General features: G+C 39.0%; 1 protein-coding gene across 3 annotated transcripts in view; it reads left to right on the forward strand.

Annotated features, from left to right (window-relative positions):
- LOC127442793 (metastasis-associated protein MTA2-like) overlaps positions 1 to 20,375 on the forward strand; it is a 33,306-nt gene that overhangs the window by 6,227 nt on the left and 6,704 nt on the right. For 2 of the 3 annotated variants that reach the window (XM_051700997.1, XM_051700988.1), the window contains exons 2-11: positions 7,930 to 7,997; positions 8,949 to 9,042; positions 12,449 to 12,566; positions 12,701 to 12,764; positions 13,422 to 13,539; positions 16,202 to 16,304; positions 16,990 to 17,089; positions 17,230 to 17,418; positions 17,520 to 17,594; positions 17,706 to 17,764. In XM_051700997.1, coding sequence (XP_051556957.1) covers positions 7,930 to 7,997; positions 8,949 to 9,042; positions 12,449 to 12,566; positions 12,701 to 12,764; positions 13,422 to 13,539; positions 16,202 to 16,304; positions 16,990 to 17,089; positions 17,230 to 17,418; positions 17,520 to 17,594; positions 17,706 to 17,764 — 988 coding nt within the window. Of the gene's footprint in view, positions 1 to 7,929; positions 7,998 to 8,948; positions 9,043 to 12,420; positions 12,567 to 12,700; positions 12,765 to 13,421; positions 13,540 to 16,201; positions 16,305 to 16,989; positions 17,090 to 17,229; positions 17,419 to 17,519; positions 17,595 to 17,705; positions 17,765 to 20,375 lie in introns of those variants that run through there. The other variant, XM_051701007.1, reaches the window with a different exon arrangement.

Consider the following 20,375-nt stretch of genomic DNA (forward strand, 5'->3'; position numbering starts at 1 on the left):
TCTACTCTCTCCTCTCCACCAATATCTGGTGTGTGGTGAGTGTACTGGTGCACTATGGCTGCCGTCGCATCATCCAGGTGGATGCTGCACACTGGTGGTGGTTGAGGAGAGTCCCCTGTTCACTGTGTAAAGCGCTTTGAGTGTAGTGTCAGAAAAGCGCTATATAAATGTAAAGTTCATTCAACCCTCTTCATGCAATATAAAATGCGCCATGTCAGAGAATGCTCACAGACACATTTTTGCATTAAATAAGGCTATGCCATCAGGCATCGAAATGAGAACTGGTTCGAGTTAATGACTAAAGAGAATAAGGGTGCTTTCACACTAGCACATTTGGTGCGCACCCTTGGTCGAATGACGTCAAAGTTCGGTTTGTTTGGATAATGTGAACGCTGTTTTCCGAACTCTAATGTGCACCTGGTTCTGCTTGAAAAGGTGGTCTAGGGTATGGTTCATGTGAACTCCAATACAGTTCACTGCTGATATGAATGCAATCATACCAAATCACGGGAAGCTTGTGATGACGTTAATTTGTGCCTTTGCAGGCTTGCGATCGCAATTATTATGGTATAATGCATTTCTCCTACTTGCTTGTGTCCAAATACAACGCCTTCAGAGAGCAGATCACATTCTTCACATCTCTTACAATGCATCCGTGGGCTCGTGACAGACAAACGCTAACATTAATTGCATCATTGCACATTCAGTGCATCCACTGGAGACATATGCAAGTGTTATTCAGTGTATGGTGAGTTTTTGGTAAATCCAAAGAGACAAACTTTAATACTTAACACAAAGATGTCTTCTCGAGTTGTTACCTAGATATAGTGGTAAACAGCTGCCGCTTGTACTCACGTTGATGACGTAACCGGACCGTGATTCGGACCCAAAAATTATGATGTGAACAGAGACCCTAAGTGTTTAATATGTGTTTAAATGGACAACAGAAAATGATTTACAATTATGAATCCCCTTAAAGTGGGTCCTTTTTAGCTTGAATGTTGAACCTCTGTTGGTACCTGCTTGGCCAAATGGGGAGTTTTGGATCAAAATGAGTAATGATGTAACTGAAGTGCTCACTGAAATGTAGCATGATTTTCATTTGTTTCAAATAATATGTTTGTCACCAGAAACTTGACTAAGCAAATTGAAAGCATTTTTGCCAGAAGAAGAGAGCCTGTCCCCTCCCCATAATGTGGGGTTTTAAGTTCAAACAAGGCAAGATGTAGCTGCACATTTTGTCAGCAAGAGAGAGCTGAAGTGTGGTTTAAACCCGCACTATAATTAAGACAGTTTTGGTTTGGTGAAGCTTACATTGTTTACCACAGAGTGTTAATTGAAACCTATAATGCAAAGAGAAGAGGCTACTTGTCTAGAGATACAGACAGTTCTGGTCATGTGCATATCGGGTGACGTCTGGTAGAAGAGGATACTGTTGCAGACTGACTGCATTTGATTGGGAGTTTTTCAGTGACCCATGTGAGCCTCAAAATTAGCAAAAATTACACGGAAAATGCACTATCCATTTACAAGGTTGTCAGTAGATTTTGGAACTGGCATGGAGGAGGAACTTCCACTTGTGTTAATCATCCACAGTTGAAAGCTTGTCAAGTCTAATTTAGTCATGTAGCGCTTTTCACAACAGGCGTTGTTTCAAAGCAGCTGTACATGAAATTATGCTATAACAGAAAATTAATGAATATAATGCCAATATTAGTTATTTATGTTTAGAACTATTTGTGGTTAATGTTAGTAAACTAAGTGTTGTGGGTCAATGATTAAACAAAATGATTTTATTTGAACTCTAAGTTTTAGTGTTAAAGTCCTTGAATTAACCCCGTATTAACTGAGGAAATACATGTCAGTGCATTTGTCATTTTTCAGTTTAACTTTGACGTAAGCTGCACATACATGAGAGAAGTTTGTTCATGAGAATTTGTGTAATGTTTTGCACAAGAAAGTAAGTCATTTGGCTTTGGAACATGGCTTGGGCTAGCTGGGGGCATTCCTTGACACCCTCTACCCAGGTCGAATGGTAAAACAAGAGAACCTAATCCTGAAAGTCAGAATCCTTTGGCTTGACCCTCTTTTTTTTTTTTTTAATAAAATCTGTTGCATTGAGGCACTTACAATGGAAGTCAATGGGGCCAGTCTGTAAAAATTTAAATACTCACTGTTTCAAATAACAGCCACAAGATGTATAATCAATATGCAAGTTGACATGATTTTAGTGTGATTAAATTGCTTACTAACCGTTTATGTGTAAAGATATAGCAGATTTTACAATTTAGTTACCATGATGATGTAATGTCAACAAACCCTAAAACGACTGTAAAAATTAGGGATGTACCTGGATCGGTATCGGCTCCGATACTGAAGCTTTTAGACAGATCGGATATCGGTCTGACGAGCCCGATCCAAATCTGATACCATGTGTTAGTCATGTTTGTTACTGTCAAGCTCCAAAAATGACATAAAAGAACCATAAAAACACCATTAAAGCAGTTCATATGACTCGTGCATTTTATTCAAGAACAACATCTCAGATGTAGATATACTCAATAGTTGTAGATAAACTCAATAGTTTGGTTCACTTATAATATGCATTAAGAACGGCACTGGAGGTGCATTTGACCAGAATTTGAATAAGAAGCGAATTAAACTACTGTGAACTTACCTACAAACAGACACATACAGGACTTCCTGGAGAGTTTAGAATTCAAAATAAAAGCGTGAGGGTTTAAAAAGTGCACGATTTAAATATATTACTGTTGTATTTAAAATTAAAAGTCAATAATAATAATAACAATGTATTATTATTATTGTCATAATTAGTATTTGTTTACAATTTATAACAATATTTAAGTTGAATGGGTTCCAAAAAATAACTGTGAATGAAAAGTGGACTGATGTCTTACAACTAAATTGAACAAAAAAGAGATCTGAATTCTTTAAAGTCCAGATGCAAGTTGAAACATTTTTGGGGAAAAAAAGAAGAAAAAAAGGCAAAAATAAAACACTGGTTTCTTTTCTACTGAAGACTTGAAGACTGGAATTACTGTTCGTTTTGCTGCTACATTATCCAGTATACTATTTAACAATAAAGTGTTTCTTAATAAGCTATACATTAATATTGAAATAATGTGTAGTTAGAGGTTTGTGTTTCTTTACATATTAAAGAGTACTCCCAATTAGTTCCACACATGCAAAAAACAAAACTGATATCGGCTTGGGATCGGTATCGGCCGATACTGAGATTTCTGATATCGGATCGGAAGAGAAAAAGTGGTAAAAATCCCACTTGCATCCCTAGTAAAAATTAAGATTTAAACAACTTTACAGCTCAAATAATACACAAGTTTTAACAGAAGAATTAATGTAAGTGATTATATAAAAAATAAGCTTCACATTTCTGTGTTTAAACCGTCCAAAAAGTAGCCCCATTCACTTCCATTGTAAGTGCCTCACTGTAACCTCAATTTTTGCTTCTTAAAAAAAAAAGAGAAAAAAAAAGACAAAAGTAATTTTTGTTGTAATCAAAATTGTGCCTCATATGCTGCCGATTGAGCTTAACTTGTATTGAACCCAGAATATTCCTTTAACTCTCCTTTGTGTCAGTTCCAAAATATACCAATAGATTTGTTAATGGACATAATGCATGTTCTGTTTTCAACAGCCTTGAGAAGTAAATTTGAACAAATATTGCATAAAATAAGTGTTTGTTTCACTTTAGAAATGTGTAGATCTAATTTGCTGTTGTTAAATTGTATTATGCTCAGTGCATTCATAAAGTATTCAGACCCCTTTATTTTTTTCACATTTTGTTATGTTGCAGCCTTATGCTAAAATGCTTTAATTTTTTTTCACATCAATCTACACTCCATACCACAATGACAAAGCAAAACCAGATTTTTCATAACTTTGCAAATGTATAAAAAAAATAAAAAAACTGAAATATCACATTGACAAGTATTCAGGCCCTTTGCTATGACACTTCAAATTTAGCTTGGGTGCATCCCAATTCTCTGGATCATCTTTGAGATGATATTACACTTTGATAGGTGTCCACCTGTGGCAAATTCAATTGATTGTATATGATTTGGAAAGGCACACACTTGTCTGTATAAGGTCTCACAGCTGAAAATGCATATCAGAGCAAAAACGAAGCCATGAGGTCAAAGGAGCTGCCAGCAGAGCTCAGAGACAGGATTGTGTTGAGGCACAGATCTGGGGAAGGCTACAAAAGAAGGCTCTTGGTTGCATTGAAGGTTCCCAAGAGCACAGTGGCCTCCATAATTCTTTTTTTTTTTCTCTACAATTTGGATTGCCCAATTCCTAATGCGCTCTAAGTCCTTGTAGTGGCATAGTGATTTGCCTCAATCTGGGTAGTGGAGGACGAATCTCAGTTGCCCCTTGTCCGAGACAGTCAATCCGCGCATCTTATCACGTGGCTTGAGCGCGTTACCGCGGAGACCTAGCGCGTGTGGAAGCTCACGCTATTCTCCGCGGCATCCACGCTAGCAACCGGGCCTATTGGTTGCTTAGGAAGCCTGACTGGTGTCACTCAGCACTCCCTGGATTTGAACTTGCGACTCCAGGTGTGGTAGTCAGCGTTTTTACTTACTGATCTACCCAGGCCCCTGGCCTCCATAATTCTTAAATGGAAGAAGTTTGGAATAACCTGGACACTTCCTAGAGCTGGCTGCCCAGCCAAACTTAGCAATTGGGTTAGAAGGGCCTTGGTAAGAGAGGTGACCAAAAACCCGATGTTCACTCTGGTTGTGCTCCAGAGATCATGTGTGGAGATGGGAGAAACTTGCAGAAGGACAACCATCACTGCAACACTCCACCAATCTGGGCTTTATGGCAGAGTGGCCAGACGGAAGCCTGTCCTCAGTGCGAGACACAAAAAAGCACCTAAAGGACTCTCAGACTGTGAGAAACAAGATTCTCTGGTCTGATGAAACGAAGATTGAACTGTTTGGCCTCAATTCCATGCATGATGTCTGGAGGAAAGCAGGCATGCAGGCTCATCACCTGCGTGGTGGTGGTAGCATCATACTGTGGGGGTGTTTTTCAGTGGCAGGGACTGGTCAGGGTTGAAGGAAAGCTGAACGCAGCAAAATACAGAGAAATCCTTAATGAAAACCTGGTCCAGAGCACTCAGGACCTCAGACTGGGCCAAAGGTTCACCTTCCAACAGGACAATGACCCTAAGCACACAGTCAAGACAATGCAAGAGTTGCTTAGGGACAACTCTGTGAATGTTCTTGAGTGGCGCAGCCAGAGACAGGACTTGAACCCAATCAAACATCTTTGGAGAGACATGAAAATGGCTGTCCACCAATGGTCACCATCCAACCTGACAGAGCTTAAGAGGATCTGCAGAGAAGAATGGCAGAAATCCCAAAATAAAGTTTTGCCAAGCTTGTCGCATCATACTCGAAAAGGTTGTAATCACTGCCAAAGGTGCTTCAACTAAGTGTTGAGTTAAGGGTCTGAATACTTATGTCAATGTGATTATTTCAGTTTTTCTTTTTAATAAATTTTCAAAGTTATCAAAAATCTGGTTTTTGCTTTGTCATTATGGGGTATGAAGTGTAGATTGGAGTGAAAAAATAATAATTTAAAGCATTTTAGCATAAGACTGCAACATAAAAAATGTCAAAAAAAATGAAGGGGTCTGAATACTTTCTGAATGCACTGTATATCAGCATTTATATCAGCCACCCTGTTCTCTATATAGAAATCAGTTTTGGCATCGGAAAACCTATATCGGCCAACCACTAATCATTACTCCACACCACACTATGGCAGTACTGACAGAATGTGATCTGTTACAAGGGAATATAAGTGGTGAAACAGATGTCTGAATCTGTGGTTGAAGCATTTATACAACCAAGAATTTGATCACCCCTTTACATGTTTTGACATGGGTCACTCCATACATTTCTTTCGCAGTGCACTTGATGTACGATTGATAGACAAAGAGCTGAAGAATCGACAACATACTTCAGCCCCCGTGTTAAGTACCTTAAGTTGAGTTACTCTGCTGTCTCTGTTCCTTCCAGTATCTTCAAGCCTCAGGGGATTTTTAGGTGTCTCTGAACACCAGATGCTATGTGCTAACTAAACAGCACAGCCCTGCTTGAGCAGATGGCTAGACCCTGTTTCTCCTTGAGGGAAATTATTGATCCATGCAGCCCAGCCTCTCCTTACTGTCTCCCTGATTGATGAAGCTCATGAACTTGGGAGAGAACCCTCCATTTAGATTTATCCCTAAATGCGGCAAGGCTTAAGAACAAGGCTGAGTAGAGGCGAGAAAAGAAAGCGTTTGCCTGATCAAAGATCAGAGAACATCCAGAGCCGGCTAGCTCAGAAAAGAAGAGAAAACAATTATATAACTGTAGTGGGGTCATGTGTTCTGTACACACACTGTTGACCGCGTCTCATCGTATGTTCTCTCAGTATTGACCCATACCGAAGCTCACGTTACCTTCTGCATAATAACACAAATTATTTTAGACTCTACAAATAATTTCTTGTATTCATGTTTATAAAAGCCCGTGAATGAACAATTTCAACTGAACAGCCAGTGTTTGAGAAAAGAGTGAAAACTGTTTGTGGGAAAACCATCAGATCTGATGTTACATTTACATTACATTCATTGCAAATGAGTCACATATCACATGAACAATGCTGAAATATAAATAGATTTCAACATGCAGTTATGTAACATACTCTCCTTTAACACTACTCAGTAGGACTGGAAATCGATACAGATTTCCAGGTTTGATTAAATTCCGATTTGATTCGATTGTGACTCATTTTGGGTTTATTTCAGTTATAATGTCCATTTTGTTAACATATGAAAGAAATTCTCTTGCAGCTGTTGTTGTATGTTATATAGGGAACCTTCTAACTTCATACTTTATGAAAATATTAATTAACAAAATTAACAGCCGGGCCCAAACAATGCAGTTCAGTTGCTATTTGTTTAAAGGAATATTCTGGGTTCAATACAAGTTAAGCTCAATCGACAGCATATGTGACATAATTTTGATTATCACAAAAATTAATTTTTATTTGCCCCTCCTTTAAAAAAAGCGAAAATCTGGGTTACAGTGAGGCACTTATAATGAAAGTGAATGGGGGCCAATTTTGAACGTTAAAATACTCATTGTTTCAAAATTATAGCCACAAGACATATGTATGTTAACATGACTTTAGTGTGATAAAATCACTTGCTAATCTTTTCTGTGTAAAGTTAAAGCCAATTTTACAACTTCATTGCCATGACGATGTAATGCCAACAAACCGTAAAATGACTGTAAAAATGTCAATTTAAACAACTTTACTGCTCAAATAATACATGAGTTTTAACAGAAAAATGTATGTATGTGCTTTTATAAAATTATAAGCTTCTCATTTCTGCCTTTTAAACCTTCCTAAAATTGGCTCCATTGACTTCCATTGTAAGTGCCTCACTGTAACCTTGATTTTTGCTTTTTAAAAACAAGGAGGAAGGAGTCGAGATACATTTTTGTGGTAATCGACATCATGCCATTAATTGCTGTTGATTGAGCTTAAATTGTATTGAATCTGGAATATTCCTTCAACAGATATAATAATCATCATAACCAAAACTGACGAAAACTTTAAAAGTAAAATATCGATCTTGGGATTTTAAGAATCGATTTAGAAATTATTAAAATGAAGATCGCAGTTGGAAAATCTATATTTTTACCCAGCCCTAGTATACTTACAATGCAAAAGTTACAATTACAAAAATGTATGCAAATTCGGCCAATCCACTCAATATTTTGTTACAACTTGAAATTGTTTGTGCATTTAACATAAACTAACCTATATGTTTAGAAACGAAGCTCAGTTCTCTGTCTTTATAGACTGTTTCTTTGTCTACTACAGATTATGTGTATTTTGAAAACTCCTCCAGCAACCCATATCTGATCCGCAGAATAGAAGAACTTAACAAGGTGAGTTTCGGAACATTCATCTATCATAATACGAAGTAAAATGTTTGGTTTATAAACAATTTTGCATAATGCATGCAAATGTATTATATTCAGTTGCTTTCGTTTGGTCTTGAGCTATTTTTGACCAACACGATACATGATGAATTTGAAGTGTCACCGTTCTTTACTGCCGAGAGACATACTGCCTGTGATTGGTTGGGGATTTTGACATCCACCAATCATTGATCATGTCATCATCAATTGCATGTGCCGAGATTTAAACCACACAGAGATGGGAGATGAAATGACTGATTGACATATGTCAGTGATCTGCAAATGCTTTGTCACTCCTAGCATATAACAGACTGTCTCTGTCACCTGCCCCCTTTGTTGTGCATTGTTAATGCTCAACAATCATGCTGTTGTCTGCCGATACGTGCTGGGCTGTTTGAGATGAAGATCCAGCCATAAGAGACTTATATAATGCAGAGAATGACACAAGCCTGTTTCCCGGAGCAGGGATTAAAACACTTTTATGTAACCTCGTTTTGAGGGCTGTGGAGCTCAGCGGAATGATAAACTAATGGAAGTGATGTCGGTGTTCAAGTATAAATCTGTGCATAGACATTTCGTGCACTTGCGTTTCATTTTGAGAGCTAAAAAATAGAGACTTGGCTAATAACAGGGTGCTAAAATGTTTTACTATATCACACAAATACTGTTGCAGTTTCAGTCAAATCATAGGCAATATCATCCAAGCCCACTCTGACTGACTTTATAGAAACCTGTCCAGTTTTACCATACTGTCTTCTCCAAATCCAGGGCATTAAGACTGTTACAGCTTGGCACTTGATTCACAGGTTTTATACAGGTGGCCAGAAGTGTATTTAAGGGAGTCCACTCAAGATAACATGTTGTTGTATAGTGAGATCGCACTGGTTCTTAATTTTGTTGAACTGTTTCTCCCTCCAGACGGCCAATGGAAATGTAGAAGCCAAGGTTGTCTGTCTCTTCAGGCGGAGAGATATATCTACCAACCTGAACACACTCGCAGATAGCAATGCAAGTAAGTACCCCATTGTTTCAATTCAACTCTCCTCTTACTTCCCACATCTCCATGACACTTGAGCTAAAGTTTCACTATGTAGAACTATCATTTGCACTGAAACATCAACTAGTTTTTAACATTTTAACAGGCATGTCGGAAGCACCAAAGAGTGTCAATTAGTTTTCCAAAGTATAAATAAGCCAAAACTTTTGCAAATCATACCCTGTATTAAAGCATCACATTTTATGCATTTGAAGTATTTAATTTGAAGGTAGATCATTCCCTTTTTCAGGACTCCATGTTTTACAACCTATAAATAAGCCCAGATGAATCGGGAGTATTTTCACAATGAGCGCATTTACATGCACGTTCTTACACCGATTGCGCTTAATAAGCCAATCACGTGTGGTCATGTCAACCCATTAAACGGCGTTCCTTTATCAATGTAAGGTCATAAACGGCATAAGAAACTGATCGACATGGGTAGATTTGATCCCATTACCCCAATTTCGCTTTGTATGTGAACACCTTTACCGGCTTATCCAATGCTCGTTAGTGTTGTATGCATGCCTCATCACATTTTGACGTCAAAAGCAGAGAATAACGCAATTATTTCAAATCTCATGTAAACGGTTTTCTTGCTTTGATAGGTTTTTTAAATAAGCTGATTTTTGGGAGTTGTCAACGTAATTGGTGTGCATGTAAACGAGCTCATAGTCTATGCTGATTTCGAGGAAAGATCTGCAGGATAGATTTGAACATTGTAGAATGTGTTAAGTGAAGCTGAGAGTACTTTTTTTGGTAGCTGAAATTATAAAACTCATCAGCCAAAATATCTAACAAAAGAACAATCAAGGTAGGGATGTTAATGATTGATCAAATCGATAAATTGTCATTAATAATTTGATCGATTAAGCTTACCGATCATCGATTAATTAAAGGATAAATGTGTTCTGAAATCAAGCCAGCAGTTGTTGGAGCTTTTATAAGGCTGCCTATACAGTCACTCGCTGCTTGCGAGCTGCATGTCATTATCTGGTTCACAGAAGATGATGCACAGATGCGAGATGAAGTGGGCTCAATGTAAACAGTGTCGGAGCATTTCACTTTAAAGGTGCTATATGTAATATTTTTACTGTTCTAAATCATAAAATGACTATAATATGTCATTAGAGAATTAGGAAACATGCTAAGTTGAAATAATGGCTTCTCCGATAACAATGCTACAGCCAGTATATTCTACTTTGAAGTATCCATTCCGGGCTGGAATTTCTGTTTATGTTTTTGCCTGTATGATCCCGCCCACTGCCCACTCACCAATAGTATTTCGACACCGCTGGGTTGCCAGATTTGAACAAGTTTGCAGGCAAACAACACTGCGTGCTACAGCCATGGAAGCCAGCAAACAAACTGATGATAGTGTGTTAAAATACATGACAACAAGCACTGTTGATCTCCTTGTTGCATCCCAACCTACAGTTACGTCAGCGATCGCCGGGAAAGCACAAAGGTACATTCAGCTGACATCTTAAGATGTTAAGATTAAAATAAAAACAATAAGTCCAAAGGTCCGAAATATACCACGATCCACAATGTGAAGTTTTAATGAACTCAAATATGCATACATGAAATATCTTGTATACAAGTTATTTTGAACAGTAGCCTAATTCATTAACAGTAATTAAACATTTCACAAATTCATACAAAATGGCCTAAATGTATTAAAATATACTGAACTAAGAATATTTTAAAGAGGAAAATGCCAATACTTGCATTCCTTAGTATATTAATGTAAATTATATTTAAATAATGGGCTACATGCACATTATTTGGAGTCCTCCATGTGTGTTTTGCGATATTAACATTAACCATTAATTGATTGTTAATTTTCATGACGATGGATTATGAAAATGTCTGAAAATTGACATCCCTAATTCAAGGGATGAGGGATTTGTTGACAGTTTTATGAATGACAGGTCTTACAGTTCTGTGGAAAACTGCCAAGTTCTGTAGGCTTACACAAAAGTCATAACGGTATGACTTGCACCCAATCTACATTGCGGGGAACAACAATACTAGATTGCTGCCATTATAATCAACGATTATTTACACAAGATGGCAAGAGTGCTTTCTTTATGTATGATAAAGGTGTTTCTTCTTAAATTCATGCGGCAATGGTTAATATCTATATATATCTTGTGAGCAAACTAACTTTTAAGTGAGTCACCAGTGTAAAGTCAGGTTAGGGTTGGGTTGGGGAAATTATTGGATTGAAATGGGCAGGAGTTAGTGTTCAAATTGGTTGTGGTTGTGAGAGGTCAAAGTCTGCTTGGCCATCCATTTAACACTGTACATAACCTCTTCAAACCAGCACTGTCTGGTTGCACAAGATCAGGGCTCCCACTCTCTTAGTACCATTTACATCACCACCTCCCCTCTCTGTCGTCTGCCCTTCCTCCTCCTTCAATCCCCCCTCCTCCTGAACGGGTCCTCTGTGCTTATCCTCAGCTGCCATCCGGCCCGTGCTCTCAGAACAATAGAACCTTCATGGGACCCACCGGGCCACAGCACTCAAAGGGTTAACACTAGGTTATTGCTGTCTGGCTGGCGTCTTTGTTAAAAAGTGAAAGTGTTATGTGTGTTTGAGTGGAGACGACGGTTTAGGTGTGTGTGTGTGTGTGTGTGTATGATGGATCTGTCGTTTGTGTCTTGAATGCTCGTCTGCTTGTGCGTGTGTGAGAGTTTTTTTTAATGCGTACTTGTGTATGGGGGGGGTTGTTGCTCGATGGGGGATGGGCGCCTCAGGTTTGTTGCACAGGGTTTCCCAGTAAAGCTGGCAGGGACACGTTGGCCAAGGGGAGAGAAAGGAGGGGGCAGGGCCACCGGGGTGGCAGGAGGGGTTAATGGAAAGGGGTGTGGTCTGAGATCCCGTCCCCTTCATTGACAGGGTTTCCTTAGGCTCGGTGCAGGGGTGGAGTACAGACAGATCGGCTGATAAAGTCCTGCCAAGTCTCGTCACCTCACATAAGCATCTACTTAAGAAATATCTCTGTCGCCTTTGGCTTCTTTTTTTTCCCCGTATCATTAATCTAAATTGATAATACAAATATTGAAGTCTTATAATTGTGGGATGTGTTTTGGAATGCAGTCAATTCAAATCATTTTGGTGTGACTTGCAGCATAATGATTTCCTTCCAACAAATACAGACCAATCAACAGATCATGAAGTCTCTTTAAATAATGTATTTTGAATGGGGGTGAAATTGATTGCATCCATAGCCCATAATCTAAAATTATCCATAAACTGATACGCTTGTGCCTTTGGCTGGATGTCTGTGTGTGTTCCTAGAGGAATCTGGTTCAGATCAGGAGAACTAATTGAGGCCAATGCCGTAGCACTCGTGTGTGTTTGTTTGTGTTTCAGGAGACTTTGAAGATGAGTCCAAGCAGCCTTCAATGTCAGAACAGCAGAAACACCAGCTCAAGCACAGAGAACTGTTCCTGTCTCGACAGTTTGAGTCTCTTCCTGCCACACACATACGGTCTGTACGCTCATGCCACTTTAGAAAAACTGAAGCGCATAATCGCATTAGAATCCAGGCTTAAGGCTTTGTATTGGTGGATGCACATCTTTCATGTTAAAAGTCATATGTTTTGGCTTATTGTTTTTCTACAGAGGAAAATGCAACGTCACACTTTTGAATGAGACTGATGTTTTAACAGGTTACCTAGAGAGAGAGGTAAGTGTCCATCTGCTTGTTCGAGAGCACTCCGTTTACAAATGCTATGATTTGCAAGCCATTGAGAGACAGGCCAAAACATGACAGCCCTGTTTAGGTGAATCTCACAAAACCTGTCAAGTATACTGAATGTTGGGTCTTATTTCACACCAAAATCAATAGAGAATTAAATATATTTTGCATAAAGAAAAGGTTTATTTTTAGGATCAAAATTTATTTGTTATTTTTTTTTGCAATGTGACTATTTTAATTTCATTTAAGCACATTTCCACCCAATTCGCATTACTGTAATGTGAAAAAGGGTATATTTTAATTGTAATGTATTTACAGTATACTGTATGTCATGGTAGTATTTGTCATACTGAATATATGCTTATTTCAATAATAAAAAATAAATAAAAAAAATCGTTGAGTCCAGAGAGGATTTTATAATACAGAAAGAGATTTTTCTTTTTATTTATTTTTTTTGCATAACGAATTTAATGTCATAAACACAATGCAAAAAACAAACAAAAAAACTCCTAACCTTTTTAAAGTAATAAAATGCTTGATAGCCAAGTGAACACCAAAGAAATTTGTGGTTTTAAACTTCCAAATGGACAAATATAATAAGTGTTTTTCTAATTTGTGGTTGTTGTGAATGTGTGTGTTCTGCAGGACTGTTTCTTCTACTCTCTGGTGTTTGACCCAGTACAGAAGACCCTGCTGGCAGACCAGGGAGAGATCAGAGTGGGATCCAAATACCAGGCAGAGATCCCTGACAAACTGGCTGAAGGTCAGAAGGTTTTATTGTCTTGGTGTCCCAAAAACTCCATGTTACTTTTTGACATTGAAAGCTCTTCAGTGGAATCAACTGTTAAACACCAAGTCCTAACCAACCGTGACCATCAATAGCATCACGTGAATGCACAATTTGCCCTGCCCATCTCTAACTTTCGTTCTTGCTGAGCAAATCCTATTTCTATTGGACAGAACCTTTGGCCACCTGTGCAGAATATTTTATTTATTTACATAAAAATAAAATATTTATTTATATGTAAATATATTGCATTATTTATATATATATATACACACACACTGATCAGCCACAACATTAAAACCACTGACAGTTGAAGTGAATAACATTTATTCTCTCGTTACAATGCACCTGTCAAGGGGTGGGATATATTAGGCAGCAAATGAACAGTCAGTTCTTGAATTTCATGTGTTGGAAGCAGGAAAAATGGGCAAGCGTAAGGATCTGAGCGACTGACAAGGGCCAAATTGTGATGGACAGACAACTGGGTCAGAGCATCTCCAAAACGGCAGGTCTTGTGGGCTGTTCCTGGTATGCAGTTGTTAGTACCTACCAAAAGTGATCCAAGGAAGGACAACCGGTGAACCGGCGGTATGGTCATGGGGGCGCCCAAGGCTCATTGATGCGCGTGGGGAGCAAAGGCTTGCCCATCTGGTCCGAACCCACAGAAGAGCTACTGTAGCACAAATTGCTGAAAAACTTAATGCTGGCCATGATAGAAAGGTGTCAGAACACACAGTGCACCGCAGGTTGCTGTGTATGGGGCTGCGTAGCCACAGACCGGTCAGAGTGCCAATGCTGACCCCTGTCCACTGCCTACAAGGGGCATGTGAGTGTCAGAACTGGACCATGGAGCAATGAAAGAAGGTGGCCAGGTCTGATGAATCATGATTTCTTTAAGATAATTTGGACGGCTGGGTGCGTGTGCGTTGTTTACCTGAGGAAGAGATGGCAGCAGGATGCACTATGGGAAGAAGGCAGGCCGGCGGAGGCATTTATGCTCTGGGGAATGTTCTGCTGGGAAACCTTGGGTCCTGGCTTTCACGTGGATGTTACTTTGACATGTACCACCTACCTAAAGATTGTTGCAGACCACGTACATGCCTTCATGGCCCTGCCACACTGCAAAAATTGTTCAGGAATGGTTTGAGGAACATGACAAAGAGTTCAAGGTGTTGACTTGGCCTCCAAATTCCCCAGATGTCAATCTGACTGAGCATCCATGGGATGTGCTGGACCAACAATTCTGATCCATGGGGGTCCCACCTTGCAACTTACAGGACTGAAAGGAGCTGCTGCTAACGTCTTGGTGCCAGATAACACAGGACACCTTCAGAGGTCTTGTGGAGTCCATGCCTAGACGGGATATTAGTCAGGTGGTTTTAATGTTCTGGCTGATCTGTGTGTGTATATATATATATATATATATATATATATATATATATCTATCTATATATATATATATATATATATATATATATATATATATATATATATATATATATATATATACACAGCTCTGGAAAAAAAATTGAGACCACTGCAAAATTATCAGTTTCTCTGGATTTACTATTTATAGGTATGTGTTTCAGTAAAATGAGCAGTTTTTTTATATTCTATAAAGTACTGAAAACATTTCTCCCAAATTCCAAATAAATATATTGTCATTTAGAGCATTTATTTGCAGTAAATGACAACTGGTCAAAATAACAAAAGATGCAGTGTTTTCAGCTCTAGAATAATGCAAAGAAAACAAGTTCATGTTCATTTATAAACAACACAATACTAATGTTTTAACTTGGGAAGAGTTCAGAAATCAATATTTGTTTGAATAGACCTGATTTTCAATCACAGCTTTCATGCATCTTGGCATGCTCTCTACCAGTCTTTCACATTGCTGTTGGGTGACTTTATGCCACTCCTGGCGCAAAAATTCAAGCAGCTCGGCTTTGTTTGATGGCTTGTGGCCATCCATCTTCCTCTTGATCACATTCCAGAGGTTTTCAATGGGGTTCAGGTCTGGAGATTGGGCTGGCCATGACAGGGTCTTGATCCAGTGTTCCTCCATCCACACCTTGATTGACCTGGCTGTGTGGCATGGAGCACTGTCCTGCTGGAAAAACCAATCCTCAGAGTTGGGTAATATTGTCAGAGTAGTAGGAAACAAGTTTCCTTCCAGGATAACCTTGTTTCGTGGCTTGATTCATGCGACCTTCACAAAGACAAATCTGCCCGATTCCAACCTTGCTGAAGCATCCCCAGATCACCACCGATCCGCCACCAAATTTCACAGTGGGTGCGAGATACTGTGGCTTGAAGGCCTCTCCTCTCCAGCTCTAACCATTAGAGGACCAGGTGAAGGATTGGTGATGATCTGGGGGTGCTTCAGCAAGGGGGAACAGTGGTCACTGGTCCAAAATCCTGCTTCAAAACTGTATTTTAAACACAAAATTTGTGCTGATTGGCTGTGGTTTTTGTTGCTTCACACAGGATTTCATGTGACACATGAAACTTGATGTGTCATGCCTAGTTAGGACAAGGTGTTAAACCAACTGATTCAGCATCAAATCTTCCTTCTGCATGTTGATCATTGAAGGGATAATTCTACATCATTAAAGGCATTGTTTTCTTGTCTTTTCAGGTGAATCAGACAATCGAGTGCAGGAGAAGCTTGAGACAAAGGTTTGGGATCCTAATAACCAGCTGAAGGATCCTCAGATAGACCAGTTCCTGGTGGTGGCACGGTTAGTATTTCCCTTTTATCCTAAATGCTGAATTGGAGCTAAATTTTTAGAAATTGTGTTTCTGTAGCAATTTAGGCATAATTCACTGCTTCCAGGCTCAATCTATATCTTTAAGGCCAGTATTTGTAAAGCTTTTTACCTTAAGATGTACTAATGCAGGTTTTTTCATAAGAATAAGATTGCTATAGAGGAATCTGACCCTAGTTCAACATTTCTACTGTTGAAATCTTTATGAACACGGAGTCATGTCATATCTTGCAGAGGATGTAATGGAGACTGTCTTTAGATACATACACCGATCAGCCACAAAATTAAAACCACCTGCCTAATATTGTGTAGGTGCCCCTCGTGTGCCAAAACGGTGCCAACCTGCATCTCAGAATAGCATTCTGAGATGATATTCTTCTCACCAAAGAAAAGAAAAAAAAAAAACAGCCAGTTTGGGAACTGTTAAATTCAGTTATCAGTTTAGATTGATCTATACATATTTTGCAAAAATGACTTGAACTAATGTCCTAACGTGGCTGATTTAAAGGTTAACTGACCCAAAGTTAGGACTAATTTAGGATTTGTTTAACCATAGTTCTGCCAAAGTGTGTGGGTGGGGGGGGGGGTTCCTCTTTAAATATTGTTGTGTAGCAACATGACTAATAATGTTAAAGTGTATATTTTATGTGTTTTTTAGAGCCGTTGGCACGTTCGCACGTGCGCTAGACTGTAGCAGTTCCATACGCCAGCCCAGTCTGCACATGAGTGCAGCTGCAGCATCTAGAGACATCACACTGGTGAGGAAGGCGACATGGGGACACTTCCTTAAGCACACATACCCATACCCACCCACGCATTCCCCATTTATTCACTGCCATCTCACTCTGCTTCAGTTAACCTTCATGTCTGACATCTACATTGTTCAATCTGTGTGCAGTTCCATGCCATGGACACTTTGCAAAAGAATGGCTATGACCTGGCCAAGGCCATGTCCACACTGGTGCCACAGGGCGGCCCGGTGCTGTGCAGAGATGAGATGGAGGAGTGGAGCGCCTCAGAAGCCATGCTGTTTGAGGAGGCTCTTGAGAAATACGGCAAAGACTTTAACGACATCCGCCAAGACTTTGTGAGTTTAAAAACATCAGTTGAATTGCTACTGATGTAAATTAAAACAGTAATATATTCAAGGTTTTGTGTTTTTGATGATTCTTTATATTTGTCCTGCAGTTGCCCTGGAAGTCATTGGCTAGTGTGGTCCAGTTCTACTACATGTGGAAGACTACTGATCGTTACATCCAGCAAGTAAGAACAGATTTTACACACACACACAAAAATATTCCCTGTATTTTTCTGCATGCAGTTGACTGTAAAAAACATACATTTTTTTAAGATGCCCGTTTGCTTTCTTCCCAGAAAAGACTAAAGGCAGCGGAGGCCGACAGCAAACTGAAACAAGTGTACATCCCCACCTAGTGAGTATTTAGTGTCACTGCACTTTCTGGGCATAAATATTTTCTGCCTTTAGTTGGGGCATTTTCCATGAATAAGGTGCAAATTGGGGTGCTTCTTATTTCTAAACTTGTGCATCTTTATTTCCTTTCCTTGTTTCCATTCCTTTCATCCTAGCTTCTCCCTCTTAGGATGTGAGGAAAGGATGCAAGGAAATGAGGACCAGGGAATACACTGATCAGCCACAACATTAAAACCACCTGCCTAATATTGTGTAGGTCCCCCTTGTGCCACCAAAACAGTGCCAACCCGCATCTCAGAATAGCATTCTGAGATACTATACTCCTCACCACAATTGTACAGAGTGGTTATCCGAGTTACCGTAGACTTTTTCAGTTCAAACCAGTCTGGCCATTCTCTGTTGACCTCTCTCATCAATAAGGCGTTTCCATCTGCAGAACTGCCCCTCACTGGATGTTTTTTGTTTTTGGCACCATTCTGAGTAAATTGTAGAGACTGTTGTGTGTGAAAATCCCAGGAGATCAGCAGTTACAGAAATACTCATACCGGCCCATCTGGCACCAACAATCATCCATGCGATTATCTAATCAGCCAATCATGTGACTGCAGTGCATAAAATCATGCGGATACGGGTCATGAGCTTCAGTTAATGTTCACATCAATCATCAGAATGGGGAAAAAATGTGATCTCAGTGATTTGGACTGTGGCATGATTGTTGGTGCCAGATGGGCTGGTATGAGTATTTCTGTAACTGCTGATCTCCTGGGATTTTCACACACAACAGACTCTAGAATTTAATCTGAATGGTGCCAAAAACAAAAACATCCAGTGAGCGGCAGTTCTGTGGACAGAAATGCCTTGTTGATGAGAGAGGTCAACAGAGAACGGCCAGACTGGTTCGAACTGACGAAGTCTACGGTAACTCAGATAACCGCTCTGTTAAATTGTGGTGAGAAGAATATCATCTCAGAATGCTGTTCTGCGATGCGGGTTAGCGCTGTTTTGGCGGCACGAGGGGGACCCAATATTAGGCAGGTGGTTTTAATGTTGTGGGTGATCGGTGTATAAGCAAGATGTATTTGTAAAATAGAATGTCCTGCTCACTTGAGCGTCATTTTAGAGGGCCATCTTTGCCAGGGTTCCCTCACATCCTGGAAAACCTATAATTTTGCAATGCAGTTTTCCAGTCATAAAAAAGTCATGGAAAATGAGAAAAATACCTAAATGTCCTAAATACCTCAAATGGAAAATAATTACTTGTCCTGGAAAATATTTAAATATTATAAAACTGTTTGACTGTTGCTGACAAGGTTTTTGTTGCATGTACAAAAACATGGTAACGATCGGGACTTGGAATAGGAGTCGAATACACATTCTTATTGTTTTGTCACTGCCGCCGGCTGCACATTATGAAACAACATCAATGTTTAGGCTAACTTCCATGAACAAATCCCTGCCACATACATTCTCTGCACATCTGCTGTCATCTCTGCTTTGAAAATACTTTTTTCAAGTATTGATACAGTACAAAATAAAAAAAATAATGTTCCAGCATTGCTACTGTGTTAACCACAAAAACATTTGAGTTATAAACTTCAGACAACGATGATGGTCGGACGACTGATTTAAAAAAAAAAAAAAAATTCACACCCTGAGTTGGTAGTGTGGTGATTTGGCTTTCACACCTCGGGATGTGAATAAATGTTCAATAATTATAATGATCGGGGTCCGCTTATACCGCGGTTACCACATGAAGTATGCGGAAAACATGGACTAAATTACCAATTCTTGTCATAAAACTGGCATTAGCTATAAAACGCAGAATTTCATGGAGTATGACATATTTGGACAAAAATTCAAGCTGTGTATTTATTTCATTAAATCACAGCTTTATGGGGATTAATAATCACACTGGGCCATGTTGCAAACTGCTTATCTAGAGGTGAGAAAAACACACAGAAATGCCAAAATAAAGTCTCAATTTGAAATGATTCTTAAATTGTTGGGTGCATAAAATGTCCTGCGAAAGTGTGGCTTGAAAAGAGTGGGAACACTGTTTGCACAGCTGCATTACCTCGGAACGCTTGCTGTTATGTTGCTGAAACTTGATTAATGAATATATTGTATTCCTAATAAATCCTAATAATTCAAGATGCACTGTTGAAATATGGATCATTTATACCGCAAAGGTGAAACATGAAATAAAACTGTTGTACCAGATGTAAAGGGGGAGAATTTATGCGTGCTTTAACTGTTTTGACTAAAAAAAATCTTTAGCATAGTATGCACCTGTGCATCCTCTTCGGTAAGCTTCCTCTGTCCAGTTAGGTTATTGAGAAGCACCCTTGGTGTCCCATTACTTTACTTTTTTCTTCTTTTTTTTTAATCAAGAATCTCATGTTCTTTAGAGAGTGAAACATTTAACAACTAAATAATCTTAACATAAAATTAACAAAAGTCTTTAGTTAGTCCGTTACCCATTCTGGCATATGTTTAAAAAAAATTTAATGTTTTATTTTTCTATTATTATTATTTTTTTTATCTAATATTTATTGCTAAAAAATAAAATCAGGGTTTTAAACTGTATTCTGGGTTGCAACAGAATAGTGTTG

This window comes from Myxocyprinus asiaticus, chromosome 1 (genome assembly GCF_019703515.2).
Source record: "Myxocyprinus asiaticus isolate MX2 ecotype Aquarium Trade chromosome 1, UBuf_Myxa_2, whole genome shotgun sequence".
In the NCBI taxonomy this organism is placed as follows: domain Eukaryota; kingdom Metazoa; phylum Chordata; class Actinopteri; order Cypriniformes; family Catostomidae; genus Myxocyprinus; species Myxocyprinus asiaticus.